Genomic DNA, 16,471 nt, shown 5'->3' with positions numbered 1-16,471 from the left:
CAGCCCCAGCCCCGCGCCCCCCGCGGCTGCGGCTCCTCCCGCCCCGGCCCCCGCGGCCGCCCCAGGATTCCCGCCCTGCCGGGCGCTCGCGGCGCGCGCGGCCCGGGCCCCGCCCCGCCCCGCCGGAAAGCGCCGCTCCGGCACGCGCCCGCCCCGCCCCCCTGGCGCGCGGCCTATTTAAGGGGCTCCCGCCGCCCCGCTCGCCCCTTCCGCGCGCCCGCGGCCCCCGGGGCGGGCCGGGGCCTCCGGGGCAGCTGCGCCCGGTAGGCGGGGGGGGGGCGGCGTGTGGTGGGGCCGGGCCGGGCCGGGCCGGCGCTTGTGGGAGCCGCGGGCGCTGGTCGGCGGGGGTGGCCGTGGGGGCGGGGCCCCGCTCGCCGCCGGTGCCGTGTGCCGGCCGGGCCGTGCGCGGTGCGGCGCGGCAGCTGCGGGAGCGGGGCCCCAGGCACCGTGCGGGGCAGCGGGAGCGGCCTGGGACGGGCCGGCCGTGCCGCCTCAGGGCAGCGGCGCCTCGGGCCGTGCGGGGCCGGTCGGAGCAGCGGAGCGGTTCCCAGCTTTGGCTTTTCAGAGGAATTGGGAATAACCTTTGCCGCGTCAGAAATCCGAGTTCTGGCAGCTCAAAGCAGCGAATAATCTCCCGAGCTGACGGGAGGAGGTGCTGGCCCTGCCTGCGCGGGAGGCGGGAGCCGCCCCCCCCCCCCCCCCCCCCCCCCCCCCCGGTGCTGCGGGAGCCGCCCCCCCCGGTGCTGCGGGAGCCGCCCCCCCCGGTGCTGCGGGAGCCGCCCCCCCCGGTGCTGCGGGAGCCGCCCCCCCCGGTGCTGCGGGAGCCGCCCCCCCCGTGCTGCGGGAGCCGCCCCCCCCGTGCTGCGGGAGCCGCCCCCCCCGTGCTGCGGGAACCCCCCCGTGCTGCGGGAACCCCCCCGTGCTGCGGGAACCCCCCTGTGCTGCGGGAGCCGTGCGACGGCCCGGCTGCCGGGAGCCCGGCCCTGCCGAGGCTGAGCCCGGGAGCCGGGGGACTGGCTCAGCTGACGCTCACTAGCCACGCAGGCTTTCCAGGGACCTGCGTGTGTCTTGTGGGACTGAGAGGGACCTCGTTAGCGTGGGCCGCTTCACTGGCGAGCTGGGGGGGTTGCTTTGAGTTACCCCTTGGTTCATCAGGTCTTCAAAGGAGTGACAGGTCGGACACCCAGAGAGACCTGGGCTTGCTGATAAATCACTTCTGGCAAACGCATGTCCTAATTCTGAAGATGAATTGCCTTTTTTTTTTTTTCTTCCCTGTGGGGAATTTGGCAAGTGTTGTATGGTGACCCTGCTCGTGCCCTTTCTGGGTTGCAGGCACAGATCCCAAGTGGTGGGTTCCGACAGGGACAGGACTCCAGGGGTTTTGGCAGTCTCCACAATAATGCTCTTCTGCCAGGACCACAGTGCCAGTGCTGACCTTATTTCAACTGGCAGGAAAACATGTCGCCATGTTCCCCAGGGTGCAGCATGTCACCTAGAGTTAAAGGCTGTACCTGCTCCTCAGCAATGGCTGTTTGTTAGGAGCAGTGTAAGAGTCCTGCCATCAGTTATTTTTCATCCTGGAACTTGCCTTAGGTAAAATAGTTCTGTCTCTGCTTACCCTTGATCTAGGCTGACTTGTGTCTGTACTTTTCTCCCCAGGGAATGATAAAGCCAGCAAGAAGGTTGTGCAGAAGGTTGGTATTTCTTTGACTGCCTTACTTTCCTCAAGGAAAGGTTGATGCTTTCTGCTGCTGGCTCAGCAGTGGAGTTCTCTGAATCAGACATTTTTTGTCTCTTGTCATTGTTGCAGGCAGCAAGTGAAGTGAAGAGATGACTTTGTTACTGGCTTTGTGGATCTTTGATCTGGACTCCACCATGCTGTTATCTTGCAAGCAGGAAGGCATCACATGAAATCTGGAACTACTGAAGTAAGTATTTCTTACTGTGCTTCAAAATGTTGAGGGAAGCCTCCTGAAATCTAGATTTGATTTCTGAATGTTGTTTTATGGCTTGTAAATTCTCTTAGAGATGGAACAAGGAGGAAAGGCTTGTTGGCTTGTAGGGTGAAGAGGCTGAAATTCTAACAATAGATATTACTACAGCTATAAAACTTGCAAGGCTTGCTGCCAAGAACAAAGCAGGTGCCATCCAAAAATGCTGAAGGAATCAAGAGGGCAGAGTTTTGTAATGGTATCAGAGCATCTAGATTTTAACTGGGGAAAGAATCAAGACTTCTGCTTTGAAGAATTAACAGATGCTATCTGGAAGTGACTACAGTGAAGAACAGTGTGTTCAAATCACTAGCCCTGCAGGCATTTCTCTTGGAATGTATTCCAAAGGGAATGGTGGCTATGGCAGTAAACTTCAGCTCTAGAAAGATATTTGACATCTAAGTCTTGAATGTAATAACAGGGAGGGGCCTGTGGTTTTGAGCCTACAGAGAGTGGTTTTTTTCTCTTGTTCCTAGCTATGCTGAATCATTCTGTGCTAAACAGTGAAAAACAAGGTTCTACTTTGATTTATAGAAGTGCATCTTTGGAGACAAACTTGACACATCCCCTTGTGTTAGATCCCTGGAAAAAATTACAGGAGTCCTACCAGAGGAAGGAAGCTTCTTGCTGGCATTATGATGATGACTCTTTGCCGTTTACCCAACTGAATCTTGTGATGAGCAATGTTGGATCTGATGTGCCAGCTAACTAGTAGGGTTTCTCCAGTTTGGTTTGCTACCATCATTTCTGATTTTATTTATTCTTTTCAAGGTGCTATGACATCAGATGCCCTTCTGCTGTTTTGGGAGCTTTGTGTCTGCACGTACAGCCAACAGTAGGCTCCATCCCCTTCAGGAGGTCTGGGTGCTTCAGAAGGTAAGCTGCTTTTCTTGTGGTGGCACTGCAGTACTCAGGCTCTAGTGAGCTGCCCTGGTGGCTGGGGAAGGCCTGTGCTGCCCGTGTTTGCTGCTGTTTTGTGCTGGTTTCTATCAGCCAAACCTGTGGCCTGTTAGTCAAGGACACTCTGGAACTACTGACTGACTTTGCTGCCCTTGACTTGTGGTACTTCTGCCTGTCTTTCTCATTTTGGCCTGAAACTTCACAGGAGAAGCCAGGGAGATGTAAAGATAAGAAGTTGTGGTCTTTGGCAGATTTTTTTTTTTTCTAAGGATATATATTGCTTGATATGGCTTGTCAAAAATAGTGATTTCTGAAGGAATTCTATTTAAGTCTGTATTAGAAGTAATTTTGCTGGCATAATGATGAACCCTTTGCCGTTTACCCATCTGACTGGTTTTTGATGTGTATCTTTGATTCTGAAATGCCAGTAAAGTAAATAACTTTGTATAAGAGTGATGAAGCAAATAGAAAATGGACTTATTTTGAAATGTTGTTTTTTTTATTATTTTTTAGCTTGAAAACAGCAGCCTGAAATGAGGAGTTCTGATGCACTTGGAAATGCTTTCATGGCCCTTCCTGCTCCTCAGAAATAGTGCTTGAGTCACTAGTAAGGCAGAGGAGTAGGAAGTGTGAGAATAACCCTCAAGTGAAGTTCAGGTCACAGTGTCAAAGGGAAGTGGCCTTGTGGACACTCTTAGAACTTGATATGAATATTTAAGTGTTCCAAATAAATTAAACAAAATTGAATAAATTTGGGGTTAAAATACACTTGAGTCATCTTGTCTAGGTGAGAGTGTTTTGTGTTAATGGTGGCAGCTTATCTCCAAGGCAGTGTGTGTATGAATAAAATCTTGGATTTCTGTTTTCAGCAACTAGTTTTTTGTTGAGGCAGTGCGAGCAGCAACACCACCATCCTGCTGGATGACATCTTGGGTAGGAGGCACACCAAGCCTTTGGTATGCATCTTGTCCAGATTTGACAGGAAGTCTGCACATTTTTTCTGCTGTGTTTTGTTTTTATTTTAACATGGACCTCTGGGATGAAAAACTTGATCAGTGTTATGTCTACTGCTATATCCTTACTAGGAAGATAAAATATATAGCTGGAGAAGCATACTGTAGCTCAGTCACCTCATCTTCTACCACACCACTCTTTACACTTGGTTTTACAGTGAGGTAGTGTTGAATTACCCCCCTCTGTTCTGCCTTGGTGAGACCACATCTGGAATATTGTGTCCAGTTCTGGGCCCCTCCGTTCAAGAAGGACAGGGAACTGCTTGAAAGCGTCCAGTGCAGAGCCACAAAGGTGATGTAGGGAGTGGAACATCTCCCTTATGAGGAAAGGCTGAGGGAGCTGGGTCTCTTGAGCTTGGAGAAGAGGAGACTGAGGGGTGACCTCATCAAAGTTTACAAATATGTTAAGGGCGAGTGTCAGGAGGACAGAGCCAGGCTTTTCTCAGTGATTACCAGTGATAGGACAAGGGGCAATGGATCCAAACTGGAGCATAGGAGGTTCCATGTGAATATCAGGAAGAACTTCTTTAATGTGAGAGTGACAGAGCACTGGAACAGGCTGCCCAGAGAGGCTGTGGAGTCTCCTTCTCTGGAGACATTCAAAACCCACCTGGACATATTCCTATGTGATGTGCTCTAGATGACCCTGCTCTGGCAGGGGGGTTGGACTAGATGATCTTTTGAGGTCCCTTCCAACCCCTAGGATTCTGTGAACTCACTGAGCTGCCTACCTATCGGGTTGTTTTCTAGCATTTTTTCCACTTTCCTATAGGGTTCAACTATTCCCTGCAGTCTACATAAAGTAATGTGAAGTAGTGTAGGGTTTTGCTGTGTGGGTTTTTTGTTTTGGTTTTTGTTTTTCAGATTGCAGGGGCATGCTGGCATCCTGATCTAATATTATGTTGCTACGATGTAAAACTAAGAGTATCAAGCAGTATGGTGATAGATCATACCTTTTAGAATGTGAGCAATAATGAAAGAAAGTTTGCTTATTTCAGGAAAAAGAGTTTTAATGTACTTAAAACTATTTCATCCTCATGGGGTGATATATTTGAAAAGAAGCAACAAGTAAAACTGTACAGAGTTAACTGAAATGCACAGAGTAGTTGGAACGTTCTAGACTCCTGGTTTAGTTGTTAGTTGTAGTCTTACTAAAAACCCTGTTTTATTCCTGTCACTTAACTGTGGACTAACAGTGGTAGCCGGGAAGGTAAGTTTTGGTTGTGGCTTTATTCTGAAGCCATGGCCTCCCAGGCTGAAGACCACTCCTGCTATGCTTTATTCCTTAGCAAAACAGCAGCCAACTGTCTTACAAAAATAATAAAAACTATTAGTTGTGCATTTCTAACTGCAGTATCTCAAAAAGCCAAAGTAGAGTGGTGTTTTCATTGTTCATTAGTGGGAATTCCTGGGCCATATGCACCAATAAACTGCAGCAGTTGATGGTGACACTGCATTAGGTAACTGTCTCTCTGTTGCAGGGAGTTTTCATCACTGAGGTCACATGGAAAGACAGGATTTGGTGGTATGCATAATGCAGACTTGCCTAAGCAAAGAAGAGATCAAGACTTAGGCTGGAAGACTTGGTATCTTGGCCAGACCTTGAAGGAAAAAAAGCTGTGACACAGAGTACTTAAAAACAGCAACATACAAGACTGTATTATTGTGTTATGTCATAATTCTTGTCTTACTGCCAAATTTGTGTGTGAACAAACAAACACCTCAGCCCTTGTCTTGTGTTTCCCCAGGAAGGAGCAATCTGTCTTTAGCTTAACCTGGACCAGTGTTAGAGGAGCAGTAGCTCATGTAAACCAGTGGTGTAAGGATGGAGGCTGGGTGCTGGCCTGGGACAGCTGTGCACAGCATTGAGGCTGGGCAGGAAAGTCAACTGAAAGACTTTCCTTATAGCAGTCTTCAGTGGTGGAAATTCTGGACTTCGATTTGAAATGGAATCACTTATTTCAATCAATTGACAGAAACTTTTTCAAACTGCCAAAATACAAAAACCGGAGACCGAGTTACGTTATTTACCATGTTTTAGGGTAAGAGATGATTCAAATAACAGGATGGCAATCAGTGCGTCTTCCTCCAGCACATACCTTCTTAAGCTCAGTTTAGTGTGAGCCTTAGACAGTGAAATCCTAAGAGATGAATATAAGCATGTCAGAAGTAGCATACTGCAGATGTCAGTGCCATATGTATTGTCCTGTTTGAAGCACTTCTATCAATTGAAAGTTTACATGAGGGTTTTTTCCACACTTCAGCTGTGTAAACTTCCCACAAATGCACCTGTCACTCGCAAAGTATGTATTACTATGCACGACTTTCTGGTGCTACAAAAAGATAGGCTGGACTTGATGATCTCGGAGGTCTTTTCCAGACTCATTAATTCTGTAATTCTGTGAAAGCAGTGGAACTTGGCATATTATCTACAGTTACTACTTTTTTTGTTTCCATTATACAAAGCTGTGATAATTTAAATACCATTTTTGTTTTTCTAGATAGCTTTAATAGTGGTAATTGTTTCTTAAATAACTGGCTTTTCTCCTAGCAAAGTTCTTGAAACTTTTTTGCAACATCAATATATAAAGCAAATGGCATTCACAAATGGTGAATACAATTCTTTAGCTTGAACTTTTGAAAACTTGAGAGTCGTGCAAGCTCTTGAGCAGGTTGGCACAATTTCTAACTGAAACATAGGTATGTTTCCTTTACTGTGAAAAGCAGGACATACAGAATTTTTAGTGCAGATGCTGATAATGTTGATCCATGAGTAGAATCTCTTCTCACCCTGCGACTTGCAAGATAGTAGCCCTGAATGAGGTGCTCTGCTTCTGAACTTAGTTCGACATGAAGATTCTTAGCAAACAAAATAAACTAAAGAGAGGATATAAATTTTAAATATTTAACTGAAAAATAAAGAATTTGCATTTTTCATGCTTTTTAAAACACCAGTGTCATAGTATTCTAGTTTGGGCACTATGCTTTATAAAGACAGGTGTCACTATTCAGCTACACATTGTATCTTGGACACTAAACAGAATAATCTGTTAATTATAATAGAGATACTTACAGTTTATTTAAAATGGAATATTAACTTCTGATTGTAAACTATTCTTGTCAAAAGAAGTATTGGAGATCTGTTCTTATATGAATGTTAACCAAGTATGTTTTTCAGAAAGAAGATAAATTTTATTACAACGGCCCTTTTAAAGAACAAAAGCTATTTTGATCAATGATGCTGTTTCTGCTCCTGGAATAGGGTGGGGAAAAAGGGTAGGAAGTGAGCATTAAGAGGTTTAAAAATATGCAATAGGAATGTGCAGACAGAACCTTCTGATTCCAGAAATACCATAATTCCAAGTATAATGCATTTCTAAATTACTGGTTAGTATCTGTTACCTCCTCATAATCCTGCATTCTGAACTGCTGTGAGACTTTGTACAGCATGGCTTCAGGCCTAATGGCTTTTTTCAATATATGATGCACAAGAGGAGAAGACAGTTGATATGAGGGAAACTCATTGTATATCAAAAGCCCAAAACCATCTAGAAGGTTAGGTGGAATCAAACTTGTGTCCTAAAGAAAAGACCCAATGAGAGAAAATTACTACCTTTGACTTGTATAAATGTTGCAGATTTTTTTTCAATCTGAAATGTTCAATATTCATATATACTGAGTCCTGCAAGATTATCTAATGGATTAACTGTAACATATGCAGTAAAATTTTGTTTCACTAGTAGCTGCCAAAAGGTATTCTGAACAAAATAAATTATACCTACTTTTGGAAAACTAGCTGGTTTTAGAAGATAATTGATTAAAAGTCACTGCTGACTTTTTGGAAAATAATAGCAAATTTGATTGTTTTCATTCTTTCAGAAGTTGAAATAACTGTAAACACAAATGACTGCTGTAGTACAGTTCCTGTTTTAACAAGCCATGTGCCTTACCATTTGTCCAATTAAAAAGTTATCCTTTTGTATATGTTTCTTTGAGGAAGAACTCACATCTACGAAAGACCAAAAATTGGTCTGAACTGAAATGGTAACTTGCTGGTCAGCATCTTCTCCATACTTCTTCCCAGGAATGAATACTGTTGCCATTCTGCTTTCTAGCACTAGGACAGGATAAAATATGTCAGTTCCGTATTTCATCTAATTTAATGATAATTTCTAGTCCCACACAATCTGTGAAACTAGGCAGGATTTTGTATTTCACTGAATTGTCATGATCAATGGATCTCTCTAGTGTGGCCTGCGTAACAAATCTAAGCTCACAGGATCTTGGCTCTTTTGTCCTTCTTTATTACACAGACTGGTTAAAAATAGCTTCTAGAGTTTCCCAGCATTTGAGAGCCGTAAGCCAGGAAACAAACCTAGCCACGAATGTGCATGTTTGTTTTGTTCTGTCCCCTCATTTGTTACTAGGTGTGAGATTACCAGACTGCAGATGGTCAAGTTTATCCTTCTTATGTGAAGATAAGTCTCCTATGTAACAGATACCACCCTTAGCCAGCACAGCACTGCAAGCGTGAATAGTAGCACTTCCAGTTCCATGTTTATCTTTGGACACAGAAGGAAAAATCTCACTAGAAGGTGGGTGTCGTATGCCACGAGGCAGAAGACATATGCTGTAATTCAGAAGCCTAGAGGATTAAATAATTCTGTCAGTCATAAATTGTTAAATTACTGTTCATTTATTAAAGACTTAAATAATACTAGACACTTCATAATGGTATGCATATATATATATTAAGACTCAACTTAGAAAACAAAACAGCCAACGACTCCCGTAACATAAAACCAGTGTCAAAATGTTTAAAGTAACTTCGTATTCCAAGGTCGAAGTCCAGGCTTTCTCACCAACAAGACTATTTCTTACAGATTTAACACATGAGGCAGATCATGGTTCATAATAGGAGTAATTCCTAGGAAGTCAAAGAAGTCTTATAATTTAAGACCATATTGTTAACTCCTATTCTAGAGAAACTTTTTCAGTGATTTAAAAGGGTAGCAGATTAGGAATCTTGGCCAACTGGAAAAAATGAGATGGCTGGGAACTTGCAAGCTCTGCCTCCTGGGTTACAGCACTCCTCTCCCTCCTTCCCCAAATCTTTCTGAGAAAGCAGGTATAGAATTTTTTTCATCCCCTGTACTATGTTACATGGCAGAAGGAGGTTGCAAATTGTCTGTCTGGTTCCACAATCAAAGGCTCCTAATGATTTTAACATGTCAGAGCGTGAATTAACCTACTATTAATAATTAGAATAAAATTATTATTTAAAATTAATAAGTATTCATACATAGGCTATCATACCAATAGAAATAGGATGTAGGAAATGCTCACTCTGACAGGCTGCTGACTATAAAAGACTATGTGGACATGCAAGATAGTACAAATGACAGTACTGACCAACATTTACAGTGTACAATTGTTTTAATATTAAACAGATGTTTTTTTTCTCAGAACACTCTTGAGTTCCTATGATTTCCCTCAGAAAATCTTACTCTTAAACTGGGGGAAAAAATAGTTCTACCCACTTTTTTTTTTTTCAAATTTGAACTGATTTCTACAGCTAAATTTTGAAATTATTAAGGAGGGTTTTCTTTTTCCACAACAAAAAAATACTAGTTAATACTAGAGAACTCTCACGAGAGCATCTTTTCCAAAACCAAAAATGAAGCCCTGTTTTGAGATGGGGGAAGAAGAAGCAATTTTGTTTAATGTAAATTTAAAGCTGAGTATATTGTACTTTTCTGCAGTGTATGTGCATATGTGTTAATAATTTATAGTTGTGGTAAGGAGTAAAATACATGAAATGCATAAATACAGAAAAACATTTTGTTAAAGGCAACACCATTTATTTGGATTTATTTATTTATTTGGATTTATGACCTAAGTATAAAGATGTCCATGACTTTTGATACCTCATCAGAATAGTTTTTATGAAAGAGTGATAAAAATGTAAGTATCTGTTTACACACTGCTTATTAATTGAAAACTAGTAGCTGGGAAGTGGTGATGAACAGGCTTCAAGTGACACAAGATTTGAACAGCAGAGCCCTTTACTTTTATCATGGCCAGCTTCCAGAGCAGTCTTCAGTTCTGATTTGAGAAGCATGTTTTGTTTGAGCTCTGCTTGTATTCAGATCTTACTGAGATAATTACAAGAGTGTTAAGAGGCTTTATTAGTGAAGTTCTGATCTAAAATTATCTGGTGAGATAATTTCCCAAGGAAAAAAATTCTGTATTTTTATGAAGTCGGAGACCTGTATATTATTTTAAAATAATAGCCTCTTAAGCCTTTCATGTAAGACTGATCCCATTATGTTTAAAAATACTCATTATTTTAACTTCAATTTACATGAAAAATAAGGAATCTATTTACCTTTCAATTACTAACACGTCGCTTGTCACAATCAACAGATCCAGATAATCTGCATTTTCTTTTTCACATGTCTGTACTAGACTTAGCAATATTGCGAGTTTAAGAGTATTGTAGGTGCCTGGTGGAACAACCTCAGAAGCAAATATATTGGCAAGGATAGCTGTAAACCTCCAGCATGAGCCTGATGTCAGTGAGAGCAGATACTTAAAATTGTCACCGACAAAAGAAGGACCTAATTAAAACAAAGTACAGGTTAGCAAACACTTCATAAGAGAGCTGTGTTTATACAGTAGAACAAATCACCATTCCAGTCTTGATACAAAGCTTACAAAGAACAAACATCAGGTTCATTTAATGTATCATTTCAAAGTACCTTCCAACAGCTAGGAGAAGTTAGAAAGAGAAGTTGAAGAACTGCAGTAATGAATTATGTAGTTCCCCAATCCATGGAAAGTGGGCAAAAGGAGATATTCTCAAATAGCAGTAAGTGTATTTACTGTAAGAGGAAGGTCCCAGAGTGGTTTCATAATGTGGGTGTCTAGAGAATAGAAAACTACCAATTCTCAAGATTTTGTTCCAGAAGGCTTTCCAACTCTCTTAGTCAATTTTTAATGGAACTTTCTTACCGTTTGGTTTACAGAGCTGTACACTGTTGACTTCTATACATGCTGTAGCTTGTAAGCCATTTTGTACACAAGCTGGAATTCCTATAATGTTGTAGTGGTTTCCTATTTTCATTGTATTGACTAGTTCATCTGGAAATTATAAATAAATAAATAAATAAATAGGTGGGGGGAAGCATATAGATGTAGTAGGGCATTAAAACAGTTTTAAAGACGGGACCAGAAAACTTCACATTCTGAACAGTTCAATTTAATTGCAGAAAACACCAGTTGGATGCCAGGTCCACCACACCATAGCAGACTGGAAATAAATTAAGCATACACTTCTAATTAATTAGTGCAAAAGTTAAGGAAGGCACATGGGGTGTGGAAAAAGTAGATTCCTGATAAAGAAAATGGGTGATGCATCTATTTCTGCATAGAAAATAAAATTTACAGTCATTTGCAAGTGTGTTCCTACTCTGAAACACGTGGTGACACCAGTACCAGTTACTGTCTGATAAAACGTCAGGAAAAAAACACAAGAAAAAGGAGAACCACTGAAGCCAGTGGAAGTTTAATGCAGGCATAACTCACAGTATCTCACCCATACCTTGTATTATTATTATTATCATCATCATCATCATTCTATCTAGTTTTCAATAAATTAACAATATAATTTCATAGACTTTAGAATGGTGGGTTTGGTGGCTTGATTTTTTTTAAGATAAAATGTAACTATGTTGGTGAGTTGTGATTTTGGTTGAATATTAACATTAGAAATAATGTTTACAGAGGAAGGTAGTGGTAGTAGATGCCAAAAATCCTGATGGAAAAGCAAAAACCAGCTAGATTGAGGAAGGATGCTAAACATCCATGATGTTAGTACGAAACAGTATGACCAAAAGAGGAAGAAAGGAGGGGAAAAAACAAGCTACATTTAAAAGATGGTAACTGCAGAGCTGGCCAGCAGATTTTGTTTAAATGAAGGTCTAAAAGGGAACATGAGTTTTGCCATGTGCTGTCTTCAATCACCCGTGGATACTGTTTAGTCACCTAGATAATTTTATTTATGTATGTATTTATTAAAGAACTGCAATATAAATTATGACTTCCACCATTTTATCCAGAGAAATAGACCTATAAGGAATGCAAGGGATTACTACAATTTAATTTTAAACATTCTTGACAAAACTCCAAAATTCAGCTTACCTCTCAGGAAAACTGTAAATGTCTGAATCCTGAAATGTGATTTATCATTGGAATATCCTTTCAAAGCATTAAGAACTTTTGCATCAATCATTTCAACTATTTGTTTATCTTTCAAAATAAAGGCAAAGAAAATATTAGTTCTGTGAAAAACAGTACCTCTTTTTTGTTTTGTTGGGGGATTTAATTTTTTTTTTTTCTTTTAATGACTGGTGTATTTTGGGGCTTTTTCCACTTAACCACTTTGTTTACTTATTGTGTAGCAGAAGTAGGAAAGTAACAGATCTAAAAAGAAAACTCCATAGATCCTACCACCAAGTACTCTAAATTTCATGTCTTCCTGCAGTGGTGAAGAACACAGGCTACACACAAAATCACTCCTCACTGTGGCAGATTCTGTGGCTCCAGGCAGATGCACTCTTATGTACTTAAACCCTAAAAATAAAAAAAGAAAAAAATGAAACTTACCAAATATTTAAAATGAAGACATGGCTTCCATTTTAAATTTCCCATTGAGAACTGAAGTTATTAAAATACTGGGCAGTGAAATTCCAGTTTTATGATGAGTTTGTTCATATAAGCATACGTTCATATATTATGTTTCCACTGATGTGATCTGGATAGTTTATTGTAGGTCGACCACAAGATGGCAGGATTAACTGCTGCCCATTCCCACGTGGAACAGCTTAGCCATGGCTTTCTGAGCCCCAGGGAAAAAGCAATTGCTGCTTCTGCCTTGCATGGAAATTACATGAAATACGGGTATTTATTATTAGAGGTGCATGTCCACACCAAGACATCATTATGATTCATTCTACAGTCTCCTAACTTTAGGATTTTGCTTCTCTTTTATAATTTTATGGTCTCTTGCAGGAAGAAGCAAACAAAACAGCTTTAGAAGTACTTAAACCCTCATCCTGAAATGATACAAGAACTTAAGCAATAACATTAAAAGAAATAATTCCACAGAAGTCAGCTGCTCATTTAAGCAAACTTGTTCTGTGCTAGAAGCTCTTGCCAGTCACTTATACTGTGATTCTACCAGTTTAGCTTTTTTTCTTTCAGGTAATTCATTAAATTATATTGGCGACATATCTTCCCTCATATAAAGTATCTTCAGAATTAGGAAAATGGATTGATGGTGTAGCTATGCTCCCCAAACACTTAATAATGCTGAGCAACCACCAGCAAGGTCCACTCTTTTCAATTTATAATTATGCTGTGCTCATTACAAGAATGTCTGCATGGTAAGACTGCATAGGAAAATCCCTTTTTAATGCTAGGTTTTTAACCTCTGTTATCAAAACTATTAAAAAGCTTGGAATAGTTTTTGGTTGTTTTTTTTACTACCTTCAGAAAATGGACAGGTTTCCTCAGTGCAAAGAAATCGTGCTCCTTGTGTGTATTTTGTTACAGTTCCCATTGCAATCGCTATTCCTTCAGACATATAAAATCTTTGAGATGTGTAATTAAAGGGAAATGCAGAAAGACTCAGAACATAACTTGGTAAAGGTGGCAAATGCGTTGGTTTCAGCAGGACACTAATCTAACAAGAGACACAATTCCATTAATACCAAAATAATATTTTTTTTTAAATTTAAATCTGCTTTAGTTACATGGACAAACACACAATGTGATATACCTATACAGCTATTAGGAAAAAATGCCAGAAATATATGAAGTGTAAGAGTAATTACATCTCATATTAATCCTTGTAATATGGTTGGATGAGACTTTCAGCTATTCTCAATTACAAGTAATTCTACAACCAAACAAAAATTGAACACTGAAAAGTGAATAAAAAAATAATAATTGTTAATACTCCACCATATTTAGAAGACTCACCTGGGCCTCTGTCTGCAGTTGTTCGATTAATGATAATGTCTTAATAGCTACAAAACATACCTGTGATTGAAAAATAGCTTAATTTTAGAAAGGAAAATCTAGTTAAAATATAGAAGATGTACTTTTAAATTGCAGAATCATAGAATGCCAGGTTGGAAGGGACTTCAAGTATCATCTAGTCCAACCTTTCCAGGTAGGAATGCTCTTGTTGATAAATATATACTTACCGACTGAAAAATCTGTGCAGCTTCTATGGGATTATGAAGGATGTAGTTTCCAAGAGTTGCATCTAATTCAGCAATGTCAGAAGGATTTATTGAAATAATGAAATGATAAACAGCATAACTTTGTTTTGAGTCTGCAGGAGCAAGAAGTATCTTAAATAAAAATAACAGAGATTTGTGTAACATTACTTATCGGTTTAACAGACTGAGTAATACCATTATATTTTTTGCAATTGTGCACAAATTTCTGCAGGCCACCACTTCTGTCAAGGTAGACAAGGGCAATTTCCCTCATTTTCTGTATTTCACGATGCATCTTCCAAGAAAGGTGTTTGCACTCTTCAAAATTTTGGAATAAACTGTGAAGAAATGAAGTTAGAACTGGCCATGCTACGATGATAATAATTAAAGGTATGTATTAACAAAGCCATACAAAATTAGAAGTTTCTTTTTCAAACTATGCAATTCTTTGAGGGTTTTTAAAATTCAATAGGAAGTTCTTTCCAATGGCTGAAGCACACATACTATATTCCCAAGGTAGTATTTCACTGTCCAATTCCCTACCCCTTTCAATTAAAGCTTGCATTTAATTTAAGCTCCCCTATGTTATTTAATCAATTTAATCAACCTATCAAAAGCTCTGCCTTATCTGCAAAGTCAGTCATAGCTGTTAAAATTGTGAAACTGGGCAGTATCTTTCCCCTTTTTAAAATCTGACTTTCCTACTGTGCTGTTATTTCCTGTAGCACCCACATCAGGTGCTGATCTTGCAAGCACTCATTTCCATCCACGTACACAGGAGACAAACTCTGATTCCCACCGACAAAGCTTTCCCAACTACAGTTTTGGTTTGGAGGCTGACCGTGCTCTTCAGTGCTGTTCTCCTTGTGTATTATCCACAGCTTTACAATTTTACTTGTCTGAATTTAGAGGGAGAATTACTACAGCAAAAATACGGTATTTTGTATATACGTATCTGCTTTACTGTCTTACAGATTTTCTTCCACAGTGTCCTCTGTCCTCCCTGTAGATGACCAATATGAAATACCACTTAGATCTTCACTACCTGGTAAAGGACAAGACAGAGAAGTACTGGGCTGATAAAGAAGCAAAGCTCATAGCATATGAAAGATCCCCTGCAGGAGTTTACAGAACTGGCTTTGAGAGGACAGATAGCTCAACATCAGGAAGAGGAGTGACTGGAGGCCAGTGAAACACCCGCATGGCAGCAGCGTTACACCCCGATGTCTTGAGAATTACACGCTGCGGGATGGCAGATGTGCCTGAAAGGATCAAATCTTCAGCTGAAGTTGAAAGAGAATTTACTGTAAGGATTTCCTCTCCCCCTCCCCCCGCCCCCCGTTTCTTTAGGATTAGTTCTACATAATTACTGCTTTATCCCTTGAAATCTTCAGCAAGAAGGGACTGAAGAAACACAGATCCACTGTATGTCCCCGGGCCCTGCGTTCCCCAGCCGGGAAGGGAAGGACACCAGGCCCAGCTCGCTGTGCACCAGTCGTGGCCTCAGCTGGAGCAAACGCAGCCCGTCCCGCTGGAGCCAGTGCTGCCCTCCCGGCCAGGCCACCCGCTCCCGGGCGCTGCGGGGGGCACAGCCCGGCACCCCCCGCGCCTCTGCGCGGGTTCTGGCGGGAGCGGGGCCCGCGTTGCTGCGGCCGCGGCCTCTGCAGGCCGCTAGGAAAGGGTCGTGCCCCGAGAGCGTAGTAAAATGCACCGTGCTCATAAAACCATTTTCTCTCATTCATAACCAGTGCGTGTTTAACCGCTGCCTTCAGCAGGACAGCGATCTGCAGACTCGTCTCTATCTGCAGGACAGCGCCTCTACGCCCCTTTTTTCCGTTCTGTTTCAGGTCGTGTTGTTACAAGTGCTGTGCATTTAATTCCGTCCAGCGTGTTCTTGCCTCTCGCTCTCCTCCTCCCAGGCCACAAGACAGGAAAACATGCTCCTGTGCTTCCGCAGCACCAGGAAAAAAGGCCTGCTCCCCGCAGGGTCCAGCTGCACCTCTGGAAGCTGAGGAACGACCCACCCCCTTTTGCTACCGACCGGCGAAATACCCCTGGCGTCAGTCACAGAAAGACACACTTTACCTCTCTGTATTACATCTCTGACAAAGCAGGCAGGGAGTACCACAGCTGGCTCCCGTGTAGGGTCCTCAGCCATCTCCTGTCCAGGCTTTACCACAACTCGTGCTTCAGATTTCCCTTCTCAGCTCAGGGTGGGCGAAGGGGCTACTTACACTCTGAACCCAGCTGCCTTACTTTGAAAACCAGCATCATGGAA

The 16,471-nt window shown here is 41.8% G+C and overlaps 2 protein-coding genes and 1 long non-coding RNA gene across 5 annotated transcripts in view; 2 read left to right on the top strand and 1 right to left on the bottom strand.

Moving 5' to 3' along the window:
* The window catches only part of ARFGEF1 (ADP ribosylation factor guanine nucleotide exchange factor 1), a 235,950-nt gene that overhangs the window by 218,783 nt on the left and 696 nt on the right, over positions 1–16,471 (top strand). The window lies entirely within an intron of this gene.
* On the top strand, positions 188–16,470 carry LOC127380617 (uncharacterized). Of its 3 annotated transcripts, XR_007888538.1 has the most exons (8): positions 188–263; positions 1,660–1,694; positions 1,811–1,928; positions 2,763–2,867; positions 8,332–13,168; positions 14,426–14,583; positions 15,168–15,499; positions 16,041–16,470. It is a non-coding gene; the product is annotated as an uncharacterized LOC127380617 (long non-coding RNA). The 3 variants fall into 3 exon arrangements; XR_007888539.1 differs by lacking the exon at positions 8,332–13,168; XR_007888537.1 differs by lacking the exons at positions 8,332–13,168; positions 14,426–14,583; positions 15,168–15,499; positions 16,041–16,470 and adding an exon at positions 3,405–3,759.
* Positions 5,247–14,488, bottom strand: MCMDC2 (minichromosome maintenance domain containing 2). The gene is made up of 14 exons (XM_051609856.1): positions 14,389–14,488; positions 14,176–14,306; positions 13,949–14,008; positions 13,454–13,649; positions 12,416–12,538; positions 12,107–12,214; positions 10,919–11,047; positions 10,293–10,524; positions 8,344–8,549; positions 7,855–8,021; positions 7,307–7,483; positions 6,639–6,781; positions 5,936–6,045; positions 5,247–5,450 (listed from the first exon to the last, which is right to left on the bottom strand). The coding sequence occupies exons 1-14, from the start codon at positions 14,486–14,488 to the stop codon at positions 5,290–5,292; spliced, it is 2,043 nt and encodes a 680-aa protein (XP_051465816.1). The 3' UTR covers positions 5,247–5,289.

This window comes from Apus apus, chromosome 2, assembly GCF_020740795.1.
Source record: "Apus apus isolate bApuApu2 chromosome 2, bApuApu2.pri.cur, whole genome shotgun sequence".
Taxonomy (NCBI): Eukaryota; Metazoa; Chordata; class Aves; order Apodiformes; family Apodidae; genus Apus; species Apus apus.
This window is presented reverse-complemented; position numbering and strand designations above follow the sequence as displayed.